This window comes from Mytilus trossulus, chromosome 2, assembly GCF_036588685.1.
Source record: "Mytilus trossulus isolate FHL-02 chromosome 2, PNRI_Mtr1.1.1.hap1, whole genome shotgun sequence".
Classification (NCBI taxonomy): Eukaryota; Metazoa; Mollusca; class Bivalvia; order Mytilida; family Mytilidae; genus Mytilus; species Mytilus trossulus.
The window spans coordinates 18,254,391-18,282,222 of NC_086374.1; the positions used below are offsets into that span (position 1 = coordinate 18,254,391).

At 32.2% G+C, this 27,832-nt stretch overlaps 1 protein-coding gene across 1 annotated transcript; it reads right to left on the reverse strand.

Annotated features, from left to right (window-relative positions):
• Positions 1–592: 592 nt before the first annotated feature.
• Positions 593–27,546, reverse strand: LOC134705636 (kielin/chordin-like protein). Its single transcript, XM_063564357.1, has 15 exons — positions 27,356–27,546; positions 25,574–25,702; positions 21,940–22,068; positions 16,750–16,920; positions 15,674–15,808; positions 14,571–14,702; positions 13,635–13,766; positions 9,581–9,727; positions 8,153–8,320; positions 6,792–6,950; positions 6,211–6,375; positions 4,483–4,641; positions 3,308–3,472; positions 1,552–1,704; positions 593–689 (listed from the first exon to the last, which is right to left on the reverse strand). The coding sequence occupies exons 1-14, from the start codon at positions 27,402–27,404 to the stop codon at positions 1,556–1,558; spliced, it is 1,989 nt and encodes a 662-aa protein (XP_063420427.1). The 5' UTR covers positions 27,405–27,546; the 3' UTR covers positions 593–689; positions 1,552–1,555.
• Positions 27,547–27,832: the final 286 nt, after the last annotated feature.

Here is a 27,832-nt window from a genome sequence, read left to right on the forward strand (position 1 = left end):
AGGCAAATTCATAGACAGTTGTTATCCATTCGCTTAAAAGAGGGACGAAAGATACCAAAAGGGACAGTCAAACTCATAAATCTAAAACAAACCGACAACGCCATGGCTAATAATAAAAAAGACAAACAATAGTACAAATGACACAACATAGAAAACTAAAGAATAAACAACACGAACCCCACCTAAAACTAGGGGTGATGTCAGGTGCCGGAAGGGTAAGCAGATCCTGCTCCACATGTGGCACCCGTCGTGTTGCTTATGGGATAACAATAAAATTGAGAATGAAAATATTAAACACATCCGGTAAATAGTCTAATTCGGTAGGTCACATTCATGAAAGGGAACGGGATTGTAGTTACGACGTAAGGAACATATCCGATATCATTTGTGAAACGGTCATTCCATAACAGTCAACCAACTCGTGATGGCGTTCGTAAAATTGACGAAGGGATGATTTCAACTTCACCATTTGGAACTCTTGGTTTAATAGCTTCCTTTTGAGCAACAACCCTCTATCAAGAAAATCATGATAGGAAATGCAAGCACAGGAATATCGTATCAATTGGGAGATTACATACTTCAACGACATACACCCTAAATAAAATTGTTTTAATTAAAACAGTCTTCTATGTAAGTTTATCTCCTTGTGGAAAAAGTACTCTTTATACACACTGCCATAACATGTCCACCTGAAACAGAAAGTAATCACACAGTAGTTGTCGTGGGTTATGATTGTCAAATTTATTTTCGTTCGTTTTTGAAAGATTTCTTTCTGACAAATATAATTTGCAAAATATTCGTAGCATCAACAATAATATAATTTTATGTGTCGTCTATAACACCTTTCATGTATGTGTTCAAAAGTAAGGTGTTTTAGACGACATATACACATAATATTTTTGTTGATGCTACGAATATTTTGCAAATTATATTTGCCAGAACGAATTCTTTCGTAACAAAATTAGCTAAAAGTTTACATTTTTATAGATACTATGGTTAACAATAAGCATAATTTGATAATATGATGTCAATCTTAATTCAAACAATGTTCGGAAACAAATGCGGCATATTCAAAATTGACGCATTTAAAAAAAAAGGTTTATAAACTGAAGAAACAAAAATGACGTAAGTCATTTTCACTTAACCAAGGCAGCAGATTCTAAATGTTAGAGGGCATGGTCAGTAGTAATAATAGACCGTAGCGATAATTGCCATGAAGTATGAATAAACTCAGGATAATCATTTTTTCCCTATTGTTATATACTTGATTTGTATATGGTTGTTGGAAACGTAGTTCAGTACGTATCATACCGGAATCACAGGGGTGCTCCGGGATGATGTTTGTAAATAGTATATCACAAACAGAAACATAATCTGACCATACATACTGATATATAACACTATATTCATCCTTTCAATTTTTCGTGCTGCTAAATTTTTTGTTTAATTTTTGATTGGTTGGCTTTGATTGAGTACTTGTTTTGTTCCTTATATCTGAATTGTTTAATGTTTACAAGGCAACCTTGTTAAAAAGTGTGATTAAAAGCTTACGGCATTAACCGGCTTGGTTTTCATTCAATAAACAAAATCTTTCAGTACAAGGGACAGATCCGTCCGCATCACAGGAACATGTGTTACATTTGTCAATACTTGGAAACGACTCTCCAACTTTAAAGGCTTTTCCGTGGTATGTGCACTGCCCTCCTGAAACATAATTTATTACACAAATATTTATAGTAATTCATATAATTTTTTTTTTTTTTTTTCAAGTTTTCAAGTTTTTATTAAATCAGGAAAATCAATACAAGTATAATGATGTCTTCCCCCACATTAACATGATATTACATCACATGAATAAATATATATTATGTATGACAAAATTTCAAATCAAGGTTAAATGAATAAAATTACAAAGATTCAAAGCATAATTGTATGTAATGGCATATATTTTTTGTATCATCAATATTTTGTGGGTTAAGTAAACTAATAATGGTTTCCATAACTTTTTCAGGGCACAGATCTTGTGAATTAAAATTTAGTTTATTAAATAGTTGTTTTCTATTATTTTCAAATTTTTTGCAATAAATAAGGAAATGTTTTTCATCTTCTATTTGATTGCAGTTAGAGCATATTCTGTTTTCTCTCTTAATTTTTGGTCTGAAATATCTACCCTTCTCAATCAAAAGAGGGTGGGAACTAATTCTTAATTTTGTAAGATTTCTTGTTATATTAGGAGAACATTTATAAGATAGATAATTTTGCAATTTAAATTCTTCTGAATAAATATTGGCATAGTAATGTAATTTATTGTCTTGTTCAATTGAACGTAATTTTTCTAGATTATGCAAAGTGTTATTAGAATGTTGGTTATTAATATTTTCCTTTAAGTTCTTTAAATTGAGATTATTGTCTGTTAAATTATATTTTTCAATAGAGTTAGAGATAAATTTGTGCCAAGATCTGTGTCCATCAGTATATAATGAATGATCTAATTTATATGTTTCACTAAGCAATCTGTCAGATGGAAGCTGTTTAAGTCGATCATAATATTTAAGGGCTAGGGTTAGTATATGATTCAAAGTAGGTTGACTTCCTAATTCACACTTCACTGCCATATTTGAACTTCTCTTGTGAACTCCTAAAATATTTTTACAAAATTTATTATGAATTTTTTCAAAAGGTAATTTATCAATATTTGAGTCTTTTATATTGTAGTCACTAATCCATATTTCAGATCCATAAGTACTTATGGGTTTTATAAGAGTATCAAAAAGTTTTAATTTTAGTTTATGATCTATAGTATTGAATCCAAATGTCTTAGAATGCAGAGAAAAAAGTGCCTTTAGGCTTTGTTTTTATAAGTGTTCTGCTGCATGTTTAAAATTTCCATTAAAGTAAATGATAATACCCAGATATTTATATTTGTATACTTGTATTTAAACAGTAAATATCTTTATAAATATAAATCAAAGGGAAATGGGAGTAAACATGACCAGAAACAGCACGGTAAAATTACCAAAAGACACCCAAAAGGGCGACACCCAATATTCGATGATCGACAGGTTTGATTTGCGATTGATAAATTGTTAAAATGATACCAAGCTTTAAATCTTCTAATGTTCACAGAAAAACCAAATTTGATCTGAAAGGATCATTTTGATATGAACAGCTCTAAAATAATTCAGTCATTTTCAGTCTTATGTTATGCATGCATCACCCGCAAAATCCGTAAAATATATTCCTTGATATTATCTGCTTGAATCTTTTTGGTAAATTGTATAATATATACTATTTGATCTATACGAACCAACTGCACAAGTTTTCTCAGTGCATGTCATGCGGACTATAAGATCTCCAGCATGACATGAACATGTATTACAACCATCTGATGCTGTCCAGCTTTCGCCAATATTAAACTGCTTTTCTTCATACCGACAATGGAATCCACGTTGATATACAGATGATCTTTTCCCTAAAAGTAGTAAATCGATAATGATTTTCTTTTCATATGAAATGGATAAACAATGTTGCATGTCATTGAATGTCACCCAGAAGCCCTAGTCAGGAATATCGGTTATTCTATAACTAGTGCTAATAGAGAAAGCATCTAAAATTTAAAAAAATGTTGAAATTGAACTGTTGAAAAAACGCGTATTCCAAACCAGGCTTTAAGTTTAGTACGAAAAACTCGTGTTTCATCTAAACTAAACTCGCCAAGAACAATTCAATTCAAACAGTAGAAAGGCGAATTCCCTAACTAAAATGTTTGAAAAATCTTTAAAACGAAAACATCACTAAAGTAAATAATTAACGCTTTGAAGTCCTGTTCTCTTAAACTATCAACAATTCAATAACTATCATTAAAGTGTCGTTGTAATAGTGCTTATAAGTTCGTTTTATTTAGTTAGTAATCTATATAGACTTGATGTTTGGATTCTACATTTCAAAATAAAAGTGCAAGCTGCATGCAGTACAAGTGCAGAATGTTTATTGGTTTGATCAAATGTATATACATATTAGAATTGATTTCATCAATACAGTAGTTGATTTATGTTGCAATGTATCTTTCTGATCTTTAATAGTTTATGATTGTTAATTCCTACCTTGTGTTATGTTCGGGGCGACTTGGAGCTTAATATTTTGTAAAGACTCATGTCAAATGGATTTGGCAAAACTTTTAGGAATTTTGGTCCTCAATGCTCTTCAACTTCGCACTTTATTTGGCCTTTTAAACTTTTTTGAATTCGAGCGTCTCTGATGAGTCTTTTGTAGACGAACTGGCGTATATACAAAATTTAGTCGTGGTATCTATGATGAGTTTTTTTTTTGTATAGACTCATGTACTATCTTAATGTCTGTATGTTGTCAATATGCTTTTGTTTAGAAACAAAATTGTTTACTCTAACAATGCTAGCCTTATTGTAATTCAAGAAAAAAAGTTCATCGGACGCACACAATTTATGAAGTATTATTTTCATTTACCCAGGTTGATTAATAGGTGTTGGTCAACTTCAGATAAACATGACATCTCTGTGCAGGATACGGAACCATCCGAACCACATGTACATGTATTACATGTGTCAATGCTCGGAAAGGATTCTCCCATCTTATATGATTTTCCATTGTACGCACAATTTCCAACTAAGATAAGGAATCAGAATATAATATAAATCGAATTAACATGATTAAAAGTATTAATTCAATGTACTTGATAAAAGCAAAATTATTAATCCAATGTACATGATGAAAGGGAACAAGTTAACCCAAACAACTTTAAACGTAGCTCTCTCTCTCTCTCTCTCTCTCTCTCTCTCTCTCTCTCTCTCTCTCTCTCTCTCTCTCTCTTTGTGTGTGTGTTGGTGTTTGTGTGTGTGATATGTGTCAACTGCTAGTTTCAAGTTTCTGTTTTTCATTCAAGACTTTGAAATTTGTGACCCCAGCTTAGCTTTCGAGCTTTCGATTTTGGCGGTCCTGCAGATGGGTTCGGAGGTTCCATAAATAAAGGAAACAATAGTATACCTATGTTGAAAAGTCACAAATTGCTTGAAAAAAAAACACATATCCGGGTTACAAACTAAAACCGTAAGGTTTTTATAGCGTTGTTTTTATTATGTATTTATATTTTGATTAGCTTTTACTTTATCGGGAAAGTGTATACGGCATTATGTTTTAATAAACTGAATGTACTATTAATTTCAATAACTTTCTTGTTGGTGTCTTTTTTAGAAATTGTTTGTGTGTTTATTTAGATATTTGAATTCAGCTGTGTTGCATATTTGTGGTGTATGATTTAACAGTTTTACCTGTACCAAGTCAAGAAAATGGCCATTGTTATATCATAGTTCGTTTCTGTGTGTGTTACATTGTAATGTAGTGTTTCTGTTGTGTCGTTGTTCTCCTCTTATATTTGGTGCGTTTCCCTCAGTTTTAGTTTGTAATCCGGACTTGTTTCTTTCTCAATCGATTTATGAGTTTTGAACAGCGGTATATTACTGTTGTCTTTATTTAGCTGAAATATCTCCATTATTTGCACGTTAACCAATAGAAAAATATCGTCTCTCACGCGATTTGGTGGTAAAATGTGTTTCTCTTAATCCTTCTCTTTTAATGATATTTAAAAAGATGTGTTGATTCTATGTTTCTCGTTAACATTACATCACAAAAAGAAATTCAGAGGAAAACAAGACAATTTAACGTCATTATTGAATTTCGGCCAATGAAGAACTAAGAACCACACGTTGATTGAATTAAATTTTAACGTGCTTCTTAAGCTTTGTAAGTAACACCGGGATAAAATACTCAGGATAAAATTCGAATATCATGGTCCAGGGTATGTGTAAGTTTCCAACACATCTATGGCTTCCATTAAATATTTCTTAAAGAAGCAACATGTCAGGAAAAGAATCAATCGACTAAGAGAAATGGATATATTTGGTTTTGCTCTTTATTTTCTGAAACGGAATTTAGAAAAAAAAAATATGATAGACAATGCACTATTGCAAGACCTTTGATTTAGTTTTCTTTTTCATTGTTATAAATATTCCAAAAACTCTTTTTTTATAGAAGATCTTCGTGATTTTACGTACTGCTAGCAATAACATTTACTGAATAGGTGTCAATTAACTACTCGATACTCTTAAGTATTATGCATGACATCTACTGAGATTGATAATTTCTTGACTGTAAATGTTCTTATTTGTGTATACAAACCGACTGCACAAGTTTTCTCAGTACATGTCCTGCGGACTAGAATATCTCCAGCATGACAGGTGCATGTATTACAACCATCTGAGGCTGTCCAGCTTTCGCCAACACTAAACTGATTTCCTTCATGATGGCAATGGAATCCAGTTTGATAAACAGATGATCTTTTCCCTAAAGTAAACCGATAAATGAACATAATCAAATGTCATTGATAATATAGTGGCATGTTATTGGGCTGTCATAAAGTAAACCATGTGTTTTAGTTTGATATTTTCGACAGACAGCAAATCAAACTATGACAAAGCAAGGCTCATGTGAAGTTTCGTATTTTAGAAATAAAATTGAGATACTAGTAGTCTTTTTTAATGTGTTGAAATAATTCAAGATAGTATCATTCAATACTTTGATTTATTATGTTTGTTTATTCCCAACTGTTAGATTAGAAACGATTTGGAGCTCGATATATTGGATAGACACATATACTAATCTTGAGGACTATATATTGGCAATATGTTTTTGTTACCCTCACCAAACGGTAAATAAGTAAAGTTCTTTGGACGTATGAAAGTTAAATTTATTTTATTTACCCAAGTTGATTAAATGTTGTTGGTCAACGTTGAATACACACGCCATCTCCGTGCAGGATAAGGAACCATCCGAACCACATGTACATGTATTACATTTGTCGATGCTTGGAAAGGATTCTCCCATCTTATATGATTTTCCATTGTACGCACAATTTCCAACTAAGTAAACATTTAAAATAAAATATTAATGTTATGAACGAGGCAAAAGGAATCGAATTAAATAAAGATCAAATAAAATTGTCATAGATGCCAGAAATAAAATTGTGTTCGCCATACACAGGTTTTGCTATATAAGACTCATCAATGACGCTCGAATACAAAAGTAAAAGAGGCCAAGTAAATAATGAAGTTGAACAGCATTGACGTCTAATACTTTAAGCTTTTGCTAAACAGACCAAATGTGATTTATTACTGGGGAAGACAATCTTCACTATTTCAAAACAGCTTATTTATAATACTGTTCATATCAATAAGTAAAATCACAAAAATACTGAACTCAGAGGAAAATCAAATCGGAAAGTCCTTAATCACATGGCAAAATCAAATGACAAAACACATCAAACGAATGGACAACAACTTTCATATTCCTGACTTGATACAGGCATTTTTCAATGTAGAAAATTGTGGATTAAACCTGGTTTAATAGCGCTAAACCTCTAAATGATAGTTCTTATCAGCACTTAAGTGCTGGGAATACCATCGGAAAGGAAATCTCCACAGTGGCTCCAACTCAGTGCACATGGCTGTAAATATACATAAAACCCAGGATTTAAATTGTGTACGTCATGCGCGCGTTTTTTGTCTTCTATAGACTAAACAATGACACTCGAATAAAAAAAATTTAAAAAGACAAAATAATTTTCAAAACTTACCAGTACAGAGGAACTAATGACCGAAAGGTTCTACCAAATAAAACATTATGACCATATAAGTGATAACTGATGAGAACAAAGAAGTGGAGACTATAAAGCTGCTGATACCTTCGAAGAGGAAACATTCACCTGCAGTAGTATCGAATACACCTTACCAATATGTGTCCGCCATTGCAGGACATTCCACAGGATCCCGTTTAATGTTGACGTCAAAATACAAAATATCTGACCCCACAGTGGAAAAGTGATTATTGTATGAAGTCAATAATGCAAGTGGGACTTATTCTTGGGTCAACCGGGAATAGCGATAAGGTGTAAAGTGAACTCTCAACAATCGATTCAGTGAAGCATTTAAATTGTGATAAAATTTAAACACTAAAACTATAACGAACATTGATTATTTTAAAAGCATTGTCTTCGTACAAAATTGTTTTTTTTCCATTATCTTTATACAAGAAAGAAAAGAATATAAACTGAAATGGTATTTACCCCTATCACACATATTTTCTGTACATGTCATTCTAACAACCAGCTTTCCAGAGTGACAGGAACATGTGTTACATCCATCTGTTGCTGGCCAACTTTCTCCAACATTGAATTGTTTACCGTTATAGTTACAATTAAATCCAATCTGGTAAACAGATGATCTAACATGTTCTACAACAAAGACAACATTTGAATGTGACCAATGACTGCATTTGTCACCCAATTAGTATTTTTATTACTCCAAATATTAAATGTGTTAGTTCATGCAAATGGCGTTTGTCTCCATAACTTATTCAAGGAATCCCAGTTAAAAATAACAATTGGACTATTCTCTTTTGTTTTTGATATAATTGCCTTTTTACCTATAAAGCATTATTTGTTGCTTTTCAAACAATTAAAAAAGAAGCAAAATCTTGATAATTTCTGTTTTCTGTAAGGCTGTTGTGCGTAGTTTTGCATTGCAGCAAAGTATTAAACAAACGTTTCTTATCATTATGACAATGGAATGGCTCTGTACTTATACCTCTTGTAATGTGTTATTGTGCTATGGTACATTTTTGTATTCTTGTCTTTAATTTTTGACAATGAAATGGCTCTGTACTTATACCTCTTGTAATTGTGTTATTGTGCTATGGTACATTTTTGTATTCTTGTCTTTGATTTTTGCTGATGTGATTTGTCTATATGCCTTTTTGTTAGTCTTTGTTCCATATTTGTTTGTTTTTATAGGGATTAAGACAATAACTCACTGTTGACTTTTTTGATATGTTTACCTATTATGTCTGATTGTTTTGTTCACACATCGTTGTCAATATAAAGTAATTTGATGCTAAGGACATGCTAGTGACAGGTAAATAGCTAGCTTTAAAACCAGATTGTAATCACCATTTTCTATATAAGAAAATGACTGCACCAAGTCAGGATTGTGATAGTTGTTATCCATTCGTTTGATGTGTTCGAGCTTTTGATATTACCATTTGATTAGGGACTTTCCTTTTTAAATTTTCCTCGGATATCAGAATGTTTGTGTCTTTGGCAATAACACGACATTTATTTTTTTATATTTTGTATTACATGTCTAGACTGTTTCACTTCTGATGTTATCAACTTTAAAAACAGTTCATTGACAACTTCAAAATGATTACTCATTTACTCATTACAACGGTTGCAAAACATTGAGCAGAATTTGTTTACCCCTTCTGGAGCACTCGAGTTCAACCCAGTTTTTTGTTGGGTTTGTATTGCTAAGTCTTAAGTTTTGTATTGAGGTTTTGTTATTGGAATTTGACTTTCAACATTTTCATTAACAGCTGTTTTATTAGATTTAGATAAAAAATTATTTATTAGATATAATTTGTGAAGTAATATCAAATATAAATAAAATGTGGTCAACAATTTTTAAAACTTGTTATTAAAGCATAATATACCTACTTGCTTGCTGCACAGTTGGGTGAAGGACACCACAAAACATTTCAGTACATGACACACCATGGGATGTGCAATGACACGTGTTACAGCCGTCCGTAGAATTAAATGAATCGCCAACATTATAAACTATTCTGTGGTAGTTGCATGTACCTTCAAGTAGCAATATCCTCTAGTATAGATAATAGTTATCAAATGTACCTGGATTATAATTTAGTACGCCAGACGCGAGTTTCGTCTACATAAGACTTATCAGTGACGCTCATATCAAAATATTTATAAAGCCAAACTATTATAGTAATAAGTTGAAGAGCATTGAGGATCCAAAATTCCAAAAAGTTGTGTCAAAAACGGCTAAGGTAATCTATGCCTGGGATAAGAAAATCCTTAGATAACATCTGATTACATCATCAGGGCACGACCATCGTGTATATAATAGGTTGGTGATGAGGCAGGATGTTTTTGGCGATCGCAATATTTATTTTCATATGATGCTACGCACACGTTATTATCATTAGTTGAAATCATCCCTTCGTAAATTTTACGGACGCCATCACGAGTTGGTTGACCGTTATGGAATAACCGTTTCACAAATGATATCGGATATGTTCCTTACGTCGTAACTACAATCCCCTTCCCTTTCATGAATTTGACCTACCGAATTAGACTATTTACCGGATTTGTAATCACATAAGCAACACGACGGGTGCCGCATGTGGAGCAGGATCTGCTTACCCTTCCGGAGCACCTGAGATCACCCCTGGTTTTTGGTGGGGTTCGTGTTGTTTATTCTTTAGTTTTCTATGTTGTGTCATGTGTACTATTGATTTCCTGTTTGTTTTTTTCATTTTTAGCCATGGCGTTGTCAGTTTGTTTTACGAGTTTGACTGTCCCTTTGGTATCTTTCGTCCCTCTTTTATTAGTTTTCACCTTTCGATACAATAAGTTCCTGCATTTTGTGTCGCAGGAATATTCATTTGTACCCCGTCAGATGGATGCAAGATTACTACAAATTCAGAAATTATTGCGAGGTTTTTATTATTGCGAATAATGCGACTGAGTTGTAAACGCAATAATTAAAACTCGCATTCTGTAATATTTCAACTGAATTAAGCATGACTTTTCTCAAAATCGTAAAAATTAAAATCGCATTCAAGTGCAAAATGACAAAATCGCAATAATAAATGCACGCAATAATTTCTGAATTAACAGTACTTATTTTCAGTTCACTTCTGCGTCACCCCTTCCCAAATCAATTTGTTGTCCCCTAAGTTATAATCAGTTTAAACGCAAATAAAAGTGAGAAATCCAATAAAATTATAAATATAAGAACAGTGTTTAATGTTGAATAAAAGAAGTAAAGGTGTATTGGACGTTAACACATTGTGGTCAACGCATTGATTTTGTTTTCTTAGTGTTGATGTTTATAGGCCTGGGTTTTTTTTGCTGCTGTTTCAAGACTTTTTGTCTGATGTTGTGCATCTTTGAAGCGATGGGATACTGTCCATATTTCATAGGAAAATTTTAGGTCTTTTAGACGTGTTGTGAGAGTCCATCCAATGCCTTTCTGATCTTTGTAGGCTGTTTTCCCAACCAGTCAACTACTATCAAGAAAAGGAGAAGAGAGAGAATACAACCTTGACGTACCCCAGTTGTAACAGGGAATAGTTTGGTCATAGTTTCACAATGTATAACTTGACAGGAAAATTGGTCGTATAGCAGTTTTATCATTTTGATGATCTTATGTGGACTTCCATAGTTTTCAAGAATGTCCCAGATGACCTGGGGATCAATGCTATCGAAAACTCTCTGGAAGTCCACACAAAATTTAGGTAGAGTGTCGTCTGCCATTCTATTGTCTGTTCAATGGTAATTCTCAATGTGGCTATTTGGTCTGCACATGATCTTTCTTATCTGAAGCCAGCTTGCTCATCTCTAAGTATCTTATCCACTTCATTTTTAATTCGGCTAAGGATAGTGCTACAGAGCAGTTTACTCGGTATGGCCAGTAAAATGATACCTCTCCAGTTGTTGCAAAGAGACTTGTTACCTTTTTGGGGGATTTTCACTAAAAGACATTTACTCCAATCGTCTGGTATTTTTCTTCTTCCAGATCCTATTTAGTAGTTGTAATAGGCTAAGGACAGAGGTATCATCGAGGGCTTTAATAGCTTCTGGTGGTATGTTATCAATGCCTCCTGCTTTCCCGTTTTTTAATCTTTTGATAGCTTTAGTAACTTCAGCTCTTGTCATTTTGTTGATTTTAATGTTCAATGTTGGACCATTTTGTAGTTCAGTTGGATCTGTAGGTGACGGTCGGTTAAGAACCTGCTGAAAATGCCCTTTCCACCTTTTAAGCTGATCTCTTAGTTTAGGGAGGGTCTTGTTGTCTTTATCCTTGATTAGTGTATTTGAGGTTGGTGGTTTATCGCTTAATTGCTTAGTAATTTTGTATAGGGTTTTGATGTCTCCCTTGCTATAGGCGGCTTCGGCTTCTTCGATCGACTAGTTGTTCTACGAAGTTCCTTTTATCTGGTTTGCAGCTTTTCTTCACCCCTATATCTTTAATGCTATAGTGTTCTTATGTCCGCTTTTTTTGCTGTCTAATTATAGCCGTTAGAACTTTTTCTTTCACTTGTCTTCTTTCGTTGACAATTTTCCATATTTTATCTGACATCCATTTCTTGCGGTTTTGTTGTAGATAACCGACCGTTTCTTCACATGATTGAACATTATAATCTCTGGTCATTTCCCATGCTGTATTGATCTTAGTTTCGTCATAATGTAGGTTTTCAAGTACAATGCATTTCTTTTGCTGTCTGCAAGTTCTTTCCACTTTGATACAGTGTTCGTACATTCCAAATTCCAATTTTGGTTGGATACTTAGATTAGAACAACTTCATCGGCCTTCGTGTCATATGTTGTCCTCGTGGTTTTGTTTTTGTGTTTACCTCTATCTCTAGCCGCTGACGAGTAAGAGGGTTTTCTTCTGTAGTTGTTTTTGTAACGTATTTGTTTTACAAGCTAGGGTGTTGGCCCTTAGCTGAACCTTCTACATGAAGGTTCGGGTTGGTCTCTATGGGTTATCCATCCCTTAGACGATTGCTTTTGCTAACGAGTTCCATCTTCCCGCAGTTTCTGTTTGGATTAACTTCCTTAGCCTTTGACTATTCCCAAGTCACCCACAAGGCATTTAGTCCATAGCTGGGGAAAGGCTGATGATAGCCAGGGCATATCTGCTCGCTGGCGGGCCTGCTATCTGCATCTCTCAGACACTTGCTGCTCTGAGATCCCTTGCAATTTAGCCTGGGATACTGGACCCCATATGTGTTGATATAATGAGTCAAGCCTTTCCCAGCTGATTTTTTCAAGTTCGTTCTTATGTTGTATTTTCACACCAATGTCGGTGGTAAGGAGAAGATTGAGCGATTATAATCATGTTTAATGTCGCCATATTCTATATTGGCTTGTCCAAAATCAGGAGATTGTAACTATAGTAATATTAGTTGTTTTCTTTTGTTTATTTTAGTTTTATATAAATCAAACCGCTGGCTTACTTTAATTTCCTGTGTTATTTGGTGGATACTTGTTTAATAAATAATCATACATCATCTGATTACATTTTATATAAAAAATGTTAAAAAACCTGCAAAACGTATGAAGGATGTTCGATACCCTTTTAGAAATAACAATCTTTTTAAATGACGGTTATTAATTGACATACTATAGGTAAATGATATAAAAAAAAGGAGATAAAAGAAAGGTTCATGTGCTTGTTTTTGAGATATAAGCCATTAAAAATTTTGCGGGAAAAATTCTTTCAAGACTTTTCATTTATTTAAAATAAGCACCATTTTTTCTGACAATAAAAAAGGAATAAAATACAAGGATTTTTACAGGTTTTTCAAATATGGCTGTTTAAACTATGTAACAAAATCATGAAATTTTTTTCATTTCATGGATAAAACTAAATGATTCTTTATATCGTTCAAACATTCAAAAACAAGTGGAACGAACATCCAAAATTCATATTTTATGAAAATATATAATTATATCTTACCAGCTGAGGGGTTTATACAACCCATTTCAGTACAGGCCACACCGTGTTCCATACACATACAAGTATTACATCCGTCAATGGCATCAAAACGTGATCCCAAATGGTGTATGGTGCCATGGTAGGTGCATGTTGCTGCAGATTATAAGTGAAAGATCTCTGTGTTTTATCAGTTGAATTTGAAATTAATAAGCAAGGTAAAATCAACTAAAGAGATTGGTAAAACGTTTTACCAAGTATTACAAGGAACTCTGAGCGGTGGATCAAAATAGTATTTACTAATTACACAACGGCTCAGAAATTTGTAAATACAGCAAGTAGCTAATTCTTATCAACGATTTTTCAAAAACCAACTGTATGAAATACCTGATGGTAAAAGGTTTTTTTCATGGTATGATTTCCTTCTAATATTATATATTTTTGGGGTTGCAATAGTAAAATATTCCTCTTTGTCTTGATCAGTGATAGCTCGTGTGTTTTGACAATATATTGAACACACTTCTGATTCAACAATTCTAACTAAACACAACTTTCAGAAAGTAGAGGTGCTTTTTTGCTAATGCGGTAAATACTAACTGCATACTGTATCATTTTGCAATAGTATGTGCCGGTTAATGATTATGAAAATTGATGCAAAAGAATACCATTAGCTACTCATATAACTAGGTACACCAACATATCTCCTTTTTGTGTAAATGTTTTACAATTGTTACCCTGCGGCATTTAAATGCTTGTTATACATAAAGGTTTAACTAAATAATGAAGGACGTATGTTGACCTGCATTCCCATACATCATCGTCTCTTTGTCTTTGGTTGATTGCTATCTCTTTAGTAATTATATTATACCACATCATCTGATTTTAATGATGACCAGTTATTAATTGAACTAGTTAGTTTATTATTCATTTGAATAAGTGGTTAAATTAATTGTTACTAACCAGCCACTTGACAATGATGATTTGTACAGTGTACACCAGTATCTGTACAGGAACATAAGTTACACCCATCAGTAGCAGTCCATGTTGCGCCAAATTTATAGATATGTTGGTTTACATGGCATTCTTGCTTGGCTAGTAAAATACAACAGCCATGACATTTAATGCATAGTCTACCACAAAGTAAAACTTAACAAAAACATGGTATTTTATGGGAAATTTCTTAGGGAGTTTTTGAACTGTTATAAATCATTGCCTAATGTAAAAAAAACACTTTATAAATTTTATACGTGTGAAGCGCTTTGTGAAATTATCTTAATCATGAACACTGAAACCAAACATTTGAAAACCAACTGCTTGATGTCTTGATATAAACATATTTTGTTACGCTCGCAGGACGTGTGTATCAACACAAAAACGTCAATCATTTAGAGCCAAATGTGCAACTCTTATTGTTAATTTTTTTTATAAAACAATCGAGGCAGAATTCAAATATTAGCTTATTAGGGAAATTGAAAAAGAAAAGCTTTTGATCCCAATCATACTGACTCCTGGATAGAGGGTTGCTTACAAGGAAGATATTGTAATAAGTGGTGGAGTAGAAGTCATCCCTTCAAACATTTAAAGAACGCCATAACAAGTTAGTCACCTGGTAATTAAAATATGTTTCACACATGATAACGTTATGTTAAAGTTTTCGTACAAAAATTTCACCCCCTTTTTCTTAGAATATGTCATCACCGAATAAGATTTATCACTGAATATAAACAAGGAATTTTGATCAGAAAATATATAGCCCATTTATAAATATGAACTTAATGAATAGTTTTGTTTGTTTTGTTCACATATCGTTGTCAATATAATTATTTGTTATGCGATTGTCATACAGTGCGAAAGTTTATATAGCCATAAAACTTTGTAAGAGAATGCATATACCAAGTCAGGAATGTTACAGTTATGATCCATTCGTTTGAGCTTTTGATTTTGACATTTGCTCATGGACATTCCATTTAGAAATTTCCAGAGTTACGTATTTTTGTTATTATATTCTGTTCCATGTGCATTTTGCACCTGAGTTGCACTTCTTATTTCTATGTTATATTTACTGTTATCAGTTGGGCATGGGTTTGCTGTGCAATGGACACCATTCAGGGTACACGAACATGTATTACATCCATCTAATGTAGGCCATGTTGCTCCTATGTCATAGTGATGATGTTGATAGCTACAGTGAGATTTACCTAAGGATAAATCAAAGAAATGTTTTCTCAAGTTTATTTTATCAAGTAACTAGACAATGATGATAGTTTGGTAATTGGAAAGACTTGAAAACGGCTATCTATGTTCACTCTTACGTTCAATCGATTAAAAGTAATTGCAACATAAAAAAATGCTGATCTTCTGCTACTAAATTTCATCTTTCTCATCATTATCTATTTTCTTGATTCAAGGTAAAAAAAAAAAAGCAACAAAAACAATAAACAGATAACTGAAAACTGAAAGCTAAACCAAAACAGAAAAAAATATAAAAATATATAAGGTTTCGTAAACAAATTGTAACACATCTAATGTGAATTACTGAATTAGACAATTAGACTATTTACCGGGTTTGTAATAACACGAGCAACACGACGGGTGCTTCATTCGGGGTAGGGTCTGCTTACCCTTCCGGAGCGCCCGATATCACCTCCATTTTTTTTGGGATTCGTGTTGCTCAGTCTTTAGTTTTCTATGTTGTTTTTTTTTGTCCTATTTATTGTCTGTTTGTCTTTTCATTTTTAGTCATGGCGTTGTCAGTTTATTTTCCATTTATGAGTTTGACTGTTGCTCTGGTATCTTTCGCCCCTCTTTTAAATGATGGAGACAAATTAGTCTAATTATTTGTACTATACTATCCTACTTGCCACGTTTCTATTTTGTGGTTTATTGAAAAATAATCAATTTTAAGTTAATTTGTTTTACAGAACATAGTTGTCCTTGTAAAATTGTGCCGAAACATAATAAACAGTAACATACATCTAGACAATATATGACGGATGCCAGTATTTTTCTTATCTTTAGAGGAGTGCTCTGTTATGAGTTTGGAGGCACTACACGTCCGTTTTATTTTCAGTAATCTAATGAGCATTAAAATCTTAGTGTCTAGCTACTAAAGAGAGAGTTTGAATATGCGATGTCTTACCGTGAACACAGTATAGAGACACTAAAATTAATACAAATATTTTCAACATATTTCCGCACTCTTTGTACACAGGGACACTAAATGGTATACGATATGAACTTTCAATATCTTTATCAGTCACCTGTTGTGACACGTCTTCTTGGTTCATAATTATTTGAAAACAAAGGCTATCTAATTTACAATTCATCGTTTCAATTTTCTGATCATGATTCCTAGTTCATATTCGGTGATAATTCTCATTTTTCACGTTTTCATCAATAAAGTCAAGTAATACATAAAGTTTAAACATTATATAACGGAATTAGGCAATAATCAATGAACTCGTCCATTACAAAAACTTTTTATAGTACAAAATCTTTCTAACTTCTTTATACATTTTTATATTTCCCATTGGATAGTTCTTCAAATTAATCAGCTGGTGAAAATACTGAAGAATTTTTGTTAACTGCACAAAGAATGTAAATACAGAGACATAAAAAAGTAAAATAACAAAAATTCTGAAAAATGAGGAAAATTCAAAAATGAAAGTCCGTTTTCAAATGGTAAAATTAAATGATTAAACACATCAAACGAATGGTCAATAACTGTCATATTTCTGACTTATTACAGGTATTTTCAAATGAAGAAAAGGGTGGATTGAACCTGGTTTTATAGCGCTAAACATTAAAAAATGCAACACACATTTTCGGTGTTTATGTTTACCAAATCATGATTGATTCTAAAATAACTGCTTTTCATGACCACCATACATTTTCTGTCAAAAATGCAAAACCTTGATTACCTGATGTTATTGTACATACCGGATATTGAAGTCGCAAGAATTTTTTAAAGATAAATTTTGAAACACAAATGAGTTTTAGTGAAACGATTCTTTCAGTCCAAACCCACACTCAAATCAGTAAAATATTCTTGTATCTTTATATTGCTGAGACAGAGTAATGAAAGTCTGAATATGGATTTTGCAGACAGGCAAACACGAACGTGCTATTATCAGACAATTTCACTTCAGAAACACGTCATTATTTCCTTACAGCAACGGTACAAACAGACGGAATGTGTTGACTATTATCCTAAGCTGGTTCTCGGCTGCCTACTAAACTTTGTTTGAGTGAAGCGAATACAAGCGGATTCCAGTTTACTATTGTCCAAGACAAAATTATATCAATATGAAGTGACAACGTCTATGAAATTTAATTACTTAACATTATTTGCGAGACGTGTTTACGGTCGCAACGTTTACTGCTATTCAAGTCGTCGAATTCAATGGCAAACAGATTCACACAATGAATGCTTTCCATATTTTGAAATCCAAAGAATTGACTGCAAAAAATATTCTAAGCCAAAAAGGTTAAACCGTATAAAACGACAAAACAGGGTAACAGGTGGGACAGAAACAAAATAAGATTCAAAATCAGAAGGTACAAAAGAACTTAAAATATACCCAACCGAATAAATTGACCTTTCTGACAATCATTTTGGTATTGGTTACAGGCAATCATTGCTTTCGACGGTGACATCTATTGACAAGGGAAAAAACAGGGTTTCAGTTTATACTTCATAATGTAAACATAATTAGTTCAATTTTTGAACTGCAAACCTTTTAGTTATTTTAGAAAATAAAGTAATGAACGATGATAATGTTTTTAAACATTTATTTATAAAAACTTGAAAATAAAACACATGAAAACAAATAAACATGTTTGCCACAACAGTAAACTTAATTTGTAAGAAGGCAAGGAAAAGGGAATGGTAAAATTTTGATTTTTTACCCTTACTGTATATTTGTATCTGAAAAGGAACCAAATCTATCTAAAAAAAAGTAAAATCACAAAAATAAAAATAACTTTAAAAGAGGGAAAGTCCATAATCCCATGACAAAATTAAATAACAAAACGCATAAAAAACGAATGGACAAGAACTGTCATATTCCTGACTTGGTACAGGCATTTTCAAATGTAGAAAATGGTGGATTAAACTAAAGTTAACTCCCCATGAGAGAGATACTACCTTGTTCAACAGCGAATTTAAGAAAGGTATTATTATAAATCATAGCATGTACCAAGTTCAGCAACTCTTTACACAAAATTCAATATGTCTGTTACATAATAGTTAAATGACCAAAAACAGATCCTTTTTAAAGCCAAGGCTTGATAAGTTTCTGTTAATGATCATGTTTATGACTAGCACATAAAAATAGCTTAATTTACATGAAGTCAAATTCTCCGAGAACGGTAAAAACTTAGTTTTTTTAATTTCTCTTTTTTAATAATATCTTTATTGCACTTTTCTTTGCTGTTATGGCAAATTACTCGACCTACAGCAGTTGGCCGAGTATCCTTTTAATTCCGACAGAGAATTAAAGAGACTATGAAGTGTATACTTAGGAATTATAAAGTAATGGCTATACTGATGAAATTTACACAAAGGAGATTACTATAAATAAATCTAATATCAACAACAATAACAGTTACTGTCCCTTCGTATATTTAGATATTTGAGTATAACACCAGAAAGATTTGTTTTCAACCGACTGAAAAGATAAATAAATTTGTTGTAAAAAGTTACATATTTAAAAAAAAAATACCAAACGTCGAGGAAAGTTTAAAACAGAAAGTTCATAATCACATGGCAAAATCAATAGGTCATACACATCAAACGAATGGATAACAATTGTTATATTCCTGACTTGCTACGGACATTTTTCTCATTTTAGGAAGAAATTGAGGATTAAACTTGGTTTTATAGCTAGCTAAACCTTTCACTTATATGACAGTCGCATTTAATTCAATTATATTAACAACGATGTGTGAACAAAACAAACAGACATAGTAGCTAGAAATGGGGTACAGCGGTCAACAATGTAACTAAATTTTTGAATAATGTGTCTATTTGTATGAAGATTTAATTTGTTATCAGTAAAATCAAAACCATACAAAATGTACTACAATCTGTCGATACTTATAGTTTTCCACTGCACAATGTAACGTGTATCTATGACTATTAATGACGACTTTCACTATATCCATTAGTTGTTGTATAAGTACTGATTGATATTATAGTCCTTGATACATGTATTTCCCCATTAGTAATAGGCTCTCAGATCAATACTTAGTGCTTTTTTTTTAGATGTTTAAGACGTCAACTCCCACTTTATAGATGTACTTGTATTTTCATCCATTTGATAAATTAAGCATTTTTCGCTTTATTATTAAAGATTGCTCGTATGTTGTTCTGGTACACAGCTGTCCCCAGTTGGTGGGAGAATTGACTGCGCACAGCAATGTTTAACCCTGCTACTAGTGTATTTATTTATGTGCCTTTCCGAAGTCAGTAGTTTGTAGTTTAGTAATTGTTGTTGGTTTATGTCTGTCATATTTAACAAAAATAAAATAGGCCGTTAGTTTTCTTAATTGAATGGTTTCATACTCTTCATATCATGTCATGGCCTTTTTAGCCGACCATGCGGTATGGGTTTGTCATTGTTGAATGCTGTATGTTTGCCTATAGTTGCTTACATCATTTTGTGGATCATACCACATCTCCTTTTTTTAATTATGATATATGTTGTGCATTTTATCTTGTATAATCTTGTCATCGATATAAGATCTATGGTCGGAGTCAAAATGTGCGATCCATTACATTCATGCACATTTAAAATTAGCTAATCATCAGTTTTTAAATACATTAAAAGTGTTATGTGATCATTATGTTCTATGAATCAGAAAACTGTTTTGTTTGAAATACTAAGCTGTATTACATAATTTGTTTTATTTCCTGAATGTTGACAGCACATGCTGTTACCTAAATAAAGTTTTTTTATTATTATTATCTTAGGATATCTTTTCACGTCTTCAAATGTCAAGGTTTTATTTATCGTAAATTGCAGCTAGCATATAAAATGTATAAAAAGTATGTATTTTACATAAATGTTTTTACAGGATTTTTTTTTTTATAAATTCCTGGACTTCATGTAGTTTGAAGATACACTGCTCACTTTTGTTTTAGCTGTGTCGACTATTACGTCATGACCAAACGAGCGTCTGGTGCATTTATAAAATCTATGATGAGTTTATTAATAACCATTAATCACATAAATGTTATGACCTTTCGATACATCACCTGGTAATTAAAGTTTTACAATAGTAAATTTTCCTCTTAATTTATTCAAACTATTGAATCGATTCATTTCAGGCCGCTGGTAGCGATACGGAAAGTTTCTATGAGTTACCTATATACATGATATGATTGTAGTGTAATTCAAAATTCAAACTCAGACCTAAAATGTGGGAGGCCGTTGTTTTGATTCGAATCCCATCGCTATATTCCTGTCGTAAATGTGCATTCAATTTTCCACTCAACAGCAATTTAATTCGTCATCACCACACGTTTTCAACGATATGCTAAACCCATACCGTATATAAGTATATAGAAAGTGCTGGGAGAAGGCGTCTAGTAACAAATCGCGATACAATTCAGAAGAGAAAACATGCAACCTAGTAATTTCTAACTTGATTAATTTACCATTTTTATTGTTTAATGATTCACATTATTTTACTAATAGAATTTAAAGGTTCACATATTGTTGTTATGAATCCAAGTTGGTATACAGAGGATCTTTTTTCCTGAAAGAAATGAAAAATATACTAGTTATGATAAGTATCCCATATTCATGTAGAGAACATAACATTGTTGTATTTTTCTAAATGTAACTCAATAATATGTTAATTAATACCACACAAACATTCGCAATAGCATTTTGTTATAAAGTTTTGAACACTTCTTGTTCTACATTTTGACAACATGGTTTGACATTGTACACGATTTTCTGTTTAAGACATATATTTACACTGAATCAGTTGGATGTGGTATTTGGTTAATTGTAACTACTGACACATATTCTTGTGTGTTTTTCTAACAAACTAACAAAATGAATTGTAATACTACATCTGCTGGTAACCTGTTTTTTCCCATGTTTCTTTAATTTTGAATTTGAAATTTCCTTTTGGATAAGCACAGGTTTTTTTTTCAATTGATGAATTTTCTTGAAACTATTCCATTCATCACTAAAATATTTAACTAGCAATTGCTAAATTTTATTTAAGGCTAACATCTTTATATTCACAGACATTTAAAGAGGTTTTTGACTTAATAATTATAACTCATACCTTAGTTGATTACATGATTCTGGTTAATGCCCATATAAGCATGCCTTCTCCGTGCAGGCTACGGAACCACCAGAGCCACACGTACATGTATTACATTTGTCGATGCTGGGGAATGAATCACCGATATTATAATATATTCCATCATACTTACAACCTAAAATAAAAATTAAAAACATAGATATGACAAATACAAAACATACACATAGAGCATTTTTGGAAAAGTGTCCTTGTTAAAACTTAAATATATGGTACTACTACGAACGCTCACATTTCTTGTAATCCATGGGACGAAATACCAATTAATTCAATTAAATACGGAAACAGTTCTGTAACCATCACCATGAGCAGAAGCATTTTCAGGCCACTTAAAAAAAGGATAGTCACAATCTTATTTATTAGCTTAATTGTGAATATTCAATGTAATTTCAGCCAAAAAAACTCCTGAAATTGACATCATATTTTTAAAGATATAGATACCCTTTTCCTATAAAGCGTAATTTGAGATAATCAAGATAATCAAAAACTGGTAAAAAACTGATAAAAAACTGATAATCAAGATAATCAAAAACTGAGTTCTAACTTAAACTGTAATATAAATGAAGTAGTAAAATATTATTGAAAAAAATTTCGTTATGGAGAAATAACAAGATTTGTGGTGTTCTACAGACACCATATGGATCCATAGAGGGCAGGTAAAATCCAAGGTGGCCGAAGGTTATTCCTAATGTCGTAACTACAATCAGTTTCCCTATTCACCACGAATATGACCTACCAAATTAGACTATTGACCGGGTTTGTAATACCATGAACAATACGACGGATGCCACATGTGTAGCAAGATCTGCAAACCCTTCCAGAACACCTTAGATCACCCCCAGTGTTAAGTCGGGTTTTTGTTGCTTAGTCTTTAGTTTCCTATGTTATGTTCTATAATTTGTCTGATTTTTTTAGCCATGGCGTTGTCAGTTTATTCTCGACTGTCCCTCTGGTATCTTTTGTCCCTCTTTTACTGCTAAGTTATGTATCAAAATAAGCAATGAAATACAATAACATTAATCGATGACGTACCATTTATAGTAAATGTGGCGTCATAAGCCACATATTCTACTGATCACATACGGATCCATCGGGGGTCACTAAGTGACGGCGTTTAACTAATTAAAACGTCATAATTTGTTAGAGGTGTTATAATTATATTGTCAAACGTTTGGTATTCCGATAAGTAGCGGTTTTACAATGATTTCACATTATTTAACACTATAAATTAGTGTTGTCAAATCGTACATTTTTGCCTAACCGGTTACTCGGGTAATCGTTCGACCGATTAACCGGTTAACCGGTAGTTTAAGTTGATGTTTGAAGACCATATCTATAGTACCCTATACATAGATATAAGATGTGGTATGAGTGTCAATGTGACAACCTTCTATCCAAGTCATACATTTACGTTTTTATAATACGATGAATTGAAATTTGTCTCTTGGTATTAGATCGCTTGTCTGTGAAGATTCCTGACGAAGTTTGACTTTTGAAAATCAAATTCACCGTATCATTCAACTATGGCGTTTTTTTTCTATTTTGAGATCGAAAAATAAAACAAAAATTCTTGATCTCGTAGAATTTAATATGTCTGTCTGAAACCGATGATTCTCTCATTTTCTCTTGTCACCATAAATAATGTGAAGTGTTTCGATTTTAAATTATTGAGCCAAACTTGTTACTCGTAGTTTCACAATTTTTGAGTTAGCATTTCGTCGAAAGTATGACAACGCATTGCACGATGGAGATTGCACATACGGAATATAAGGGGGGAAATGAAATAATGAAGTAAATCGTAAAATAATCCTATTACTGATTTAAAGTTAGTGTTAAAAAACATGTATACGTATTATGTTTCTTTAATATCTTGCCCCGAGCTAAGAGACAAGTTCTAATCAATTTTATTTTTTTTAATTAACAATAGCAATCAATATACTTGATCTGTCAAATTAATTACCACGACAATTTATAAAGAAAACATAAAACATTTAATGATTTCAATACAAATTTATATTTATAGATCTATCAAAATTGAAAAAAGTCCGATTAACCGGTTAGCGATTTTGGTATTCGGTATTCGGTCGTTCAAACGGTTAACCGGTTAACCGGTTAACCGTTGAGAACACTACTATAAATAGTTGTTGGTGAATAAAGAGAGGCACATATAAGCAGCGGAATATTCAAACGACTAAGTCGGAACTTCGTAAAATTTAACTTAAAAGAAACACACCAAAGATACAAAAACTTTTAATCACATCGCGAAGAATTAGCTGAATATTTACAGTCATTCTTTGGTCGGGTTGTTGTCACTTTGACATATTCCCCATCTCGATTCTCAATTTTTTATATTATGATGAAACATTAGTTTAAAGAACGCAAACTTTAAATAGGTTTTATGTAATTGAAGGAAAAGATTTGTTCTACGGAGGAGGCCTACTCTATACATAATTACGTATCCTTGGGACGACTTCAAAAGGTGTAAAAGCAAAATAACCTTAAATGGAATTATTAAAAAAAACGGTATTTTTATCATATCACTAACCACTTTGCTTATTTATTTTATTTTGAATGTAAAAGACGTTGTCGTTTTGTTACTTAAGTCAATGAATTTATATGCTGACAGTGAAATGAACTCCCCTAAATGGGAATATAGTCATATGGTCGTTCCGCTGACTTCTCTCACCCAGTTGTAAACCAATGGGTCTTCTGTTTGTTTTTGTTGAATATGTCGATAAAGTTTCAATGAAATGCATATACATTCTATCTGAATTTAGATGAAGAAGATGCAACCTTGAGGAACAATTAACACAATATCATCGAGGGATCCATGTGTTGCCTATCGAAATGCAAAATGTTCATTCATATCCAAAATACTTTCATCCTGAAATGGAAGTTGTATTTTATAGCCATTCAAACCGGTCTAAATACTTGACACAACATACCTGTGAATTTACTCTTCTTGAATATTTTTTTTATATTCTTTTCACTGATAATTTTTCAAACACCAATGTACCGATAATATCAAAATGTATTTTAACCTTTCTGGTCACATTTAAAACCATATATTTTTCTACCAAGTGCCTCAATTGTTACCAAAACAACTCCAAATACATACGAACACCTTTGTTTTGATTTGAGCGATCGAAAACTACGGAATCCAAATTATTGACATCTTTCATGAAAGCAGTTTGCGGTGACTTCATCATATAGTTAAAGCGTTTCAGTTATTCTATCTCTCATGCTCACTTTTGAGTATATTCAGTATAAACCAGTTATCTTATGTAAACAATAACAACTAACAAATTTACGTTTACAGAAATTGGATCTCGGTTTATTATTTCGGTAATGACACTCATACTAGTGAGAGGTTTGACACATTATTGCATACTTTTCAACAATAATGAGATATAAAAGTGTTAAAGAAAAATACAAAAAAATCGTCTTTTATTTAGCGAACACTTTCGTGCCCAGTCATTATAACGGATACTGCTACGCAACTTTAAATTTGGGACTTTCCGTTTTGAATTTTCCTCAGAGATCAGTATCTTTGTGATTTAGCTTTTTTCTCTCTATAAATACAAGTAAATATATCACGAAAATATATCAGTATATCATCTTACCAGACGGATTCAAGCAACCAATTTCTGTACATGATATACCGTTTACCTCACAGTAACAAGTATTACATCCGTCAATATCAGGAAAACTCGTTCCGATTTGGTGTATGGTTCCATGGTAATTGCATGTAGCTGTAAAAAATAATTTTACAATTTTAAATTAAATTCCAACTTTTTTCATCAGAATTTGAAATGCACCAACAAGATACCAATCAATAGATATCTGCACCATGGAAGGAGTATTTGTCATTTCGTTTTGTGTGTTTGATCTTTTGGTTTTGCTACTTGAGTACGGACTTAACATTTTTTTTTCTTCGGAGTTTAGTATTTTTGTGGTTATACGTTTTATAGTTCATCTGCCTTCAATTTTTTTAATACACGTTAATAATAAGAATAAATGCACAAAAGCGTCCCTTATCGACTAAATTTATATCATTTTTTTTAGATCAATTTTCTGCTGGAAGATTCCGTTGATTTATTTTATCGACTTCTGATTTTCGGTTGAATGACAGATATACATGTTTGTTTCACCAAAGAGAAATGATATCGACGATAAACATCAACAGGTCATCTTCTACCATGACAATATGTAACTCAGATTTCATGTTCTTTTTTTGTCGACATTTATATGGAGAAAGAAACAGCAATATAATAGTTCAATGGTTAGAAACAATGCAATATTTTATAATAATTACTTTTTCTAACATCAGCTTATATCTAATTTATTAAAATCAATTTAAAGTTTGTCTGAACTAAAACTGCATATAACTTTGTAACGTGATCGATAGAATGTCGACAGATGTGTCTATAACTGCATATTTTCGTGTGTTCATTCTTTAACAATATCCTTAAAGTACAAGTTTTTATTAACAAAAGTACATTCCTTCAGATCAATGGATTTGTATAAGTCTTATTTCAGACATATGGATCAATTTTTATAACATTCCTGTAAAGCTTTTAACGCAAGTTCTCATTTGTCCTTTCCTATTTAATTGTAGATATGGAAAAAAGAAAGAACACGAAATTCAAGTAGCTGGAATCTTTTCACAGCCTTATTTTCATCTATTTAACTCTATTCTCTGGGTCTTTTTTTTATGGCGTTGTCACTTTTTCTTCGACTTATAAGTTTGTATCAACCTGCACTGTTCACTGCAGACAAACCCAGTATATTATCTACGACATATATTTTATCTTTACTTTATCTGACAGCTGAATTAAGTTTAACTCCAAAAAGTAAACATAGACATTTGTCAAATAAGACCAACGTCATTATTGTTGTCAGTCCAGGATATAATTTAATTTGAAATAACCTGAGGCCAAAAATTAACAACACGTTAAAATAGTTTACAAAATTATCCTACATGCCTTTTATCAATTGATTGTTCATTGTAATTTCTAATCATATTTTGTATTGACCTTATATGAATATGGCTATTATTTATATGCTACTTTTGGTCATGCAGCTATACATTTAACAGTTTTTGGTTCTAATACATAGTTTATTTTCAAATATTTGAGTTTAAGAGCGTTCTGTTGGTGGTATATCAAGAAAAGCGCTTCGAAAAATTACATCTAAGAAAAATGATTATTCTTTGCCTTTTTTTCTAAAAAATTAAAACTATTTCATGTTGAATAAAGAACAAAATAGGGATGACTTTCTGTTTTTACCTCATGAGACTAATTGTCAGATGTTTATATCTGTGTTAAACATCGTCATTTTGAAACATATTTTAAGTTTAAGTATCTTTTTTCTCGTCAGAGTAATTCAAAACAAACTTTACTTACCGTGCACACAATTAAGAGACACTAGCATCAACACAAGTGTTGCTATCATATTTCCAAACTATTTGTGAACTGAACAGGATTCGGTATAGCATATGACATGTGATGTGTTAACCGATTTCCTGTTGCAATCTACGTAATACAAGAAAACGTAGGGAATTCACCGTTCTAGTTGAAAAGCATTATTGATATTAGTTCTTAGAATATCATAAAAAAAGGTGATGTGATATAATTTTCGAAAAGACAACTCTCCACATTGTAGTATAAATGTCGTCGATTTTCAACAAACTGCAGCTCACCTTCTGGTCATTCAACAACTGGCCCAGTAAAATCAACGTTTTACAACCCGAGACAAAATTAAAACAAGAATTAAAATTGTTTATGAGCAACTTACTCTCCGCTCACCTGGATCAAAAGTGTCTTTTACCTACATAAGAACAACCTATAGAATTCGGTTTGAAAAGGCTGGACTCGTCATAT

Bases quoted from the DNA above. Each gene is read 5' to 3' on its own strand.
- LOC134705636 (XM_063564357.1), bottom strand. From the start codon at position 27,404: ATGATAGCAACACTTGTGTTGATGCTAGTGTCTCTTAATTGTGTGCAC. The intron at 15,809-16,749 runs GTAAGACATCGC...ATTTATCCTTAG, and splicing joins GTCTCTATACTGTGTTCACG to GTAAATCTCACTGTAGCTAT. The intron at 3,473-4,482 runs GTAAATGAAAAT...TACTACTTTTAG, and splicing joins ACACCTATTAATCAACCTGG to GGAAAAGATCATCTGTATAT.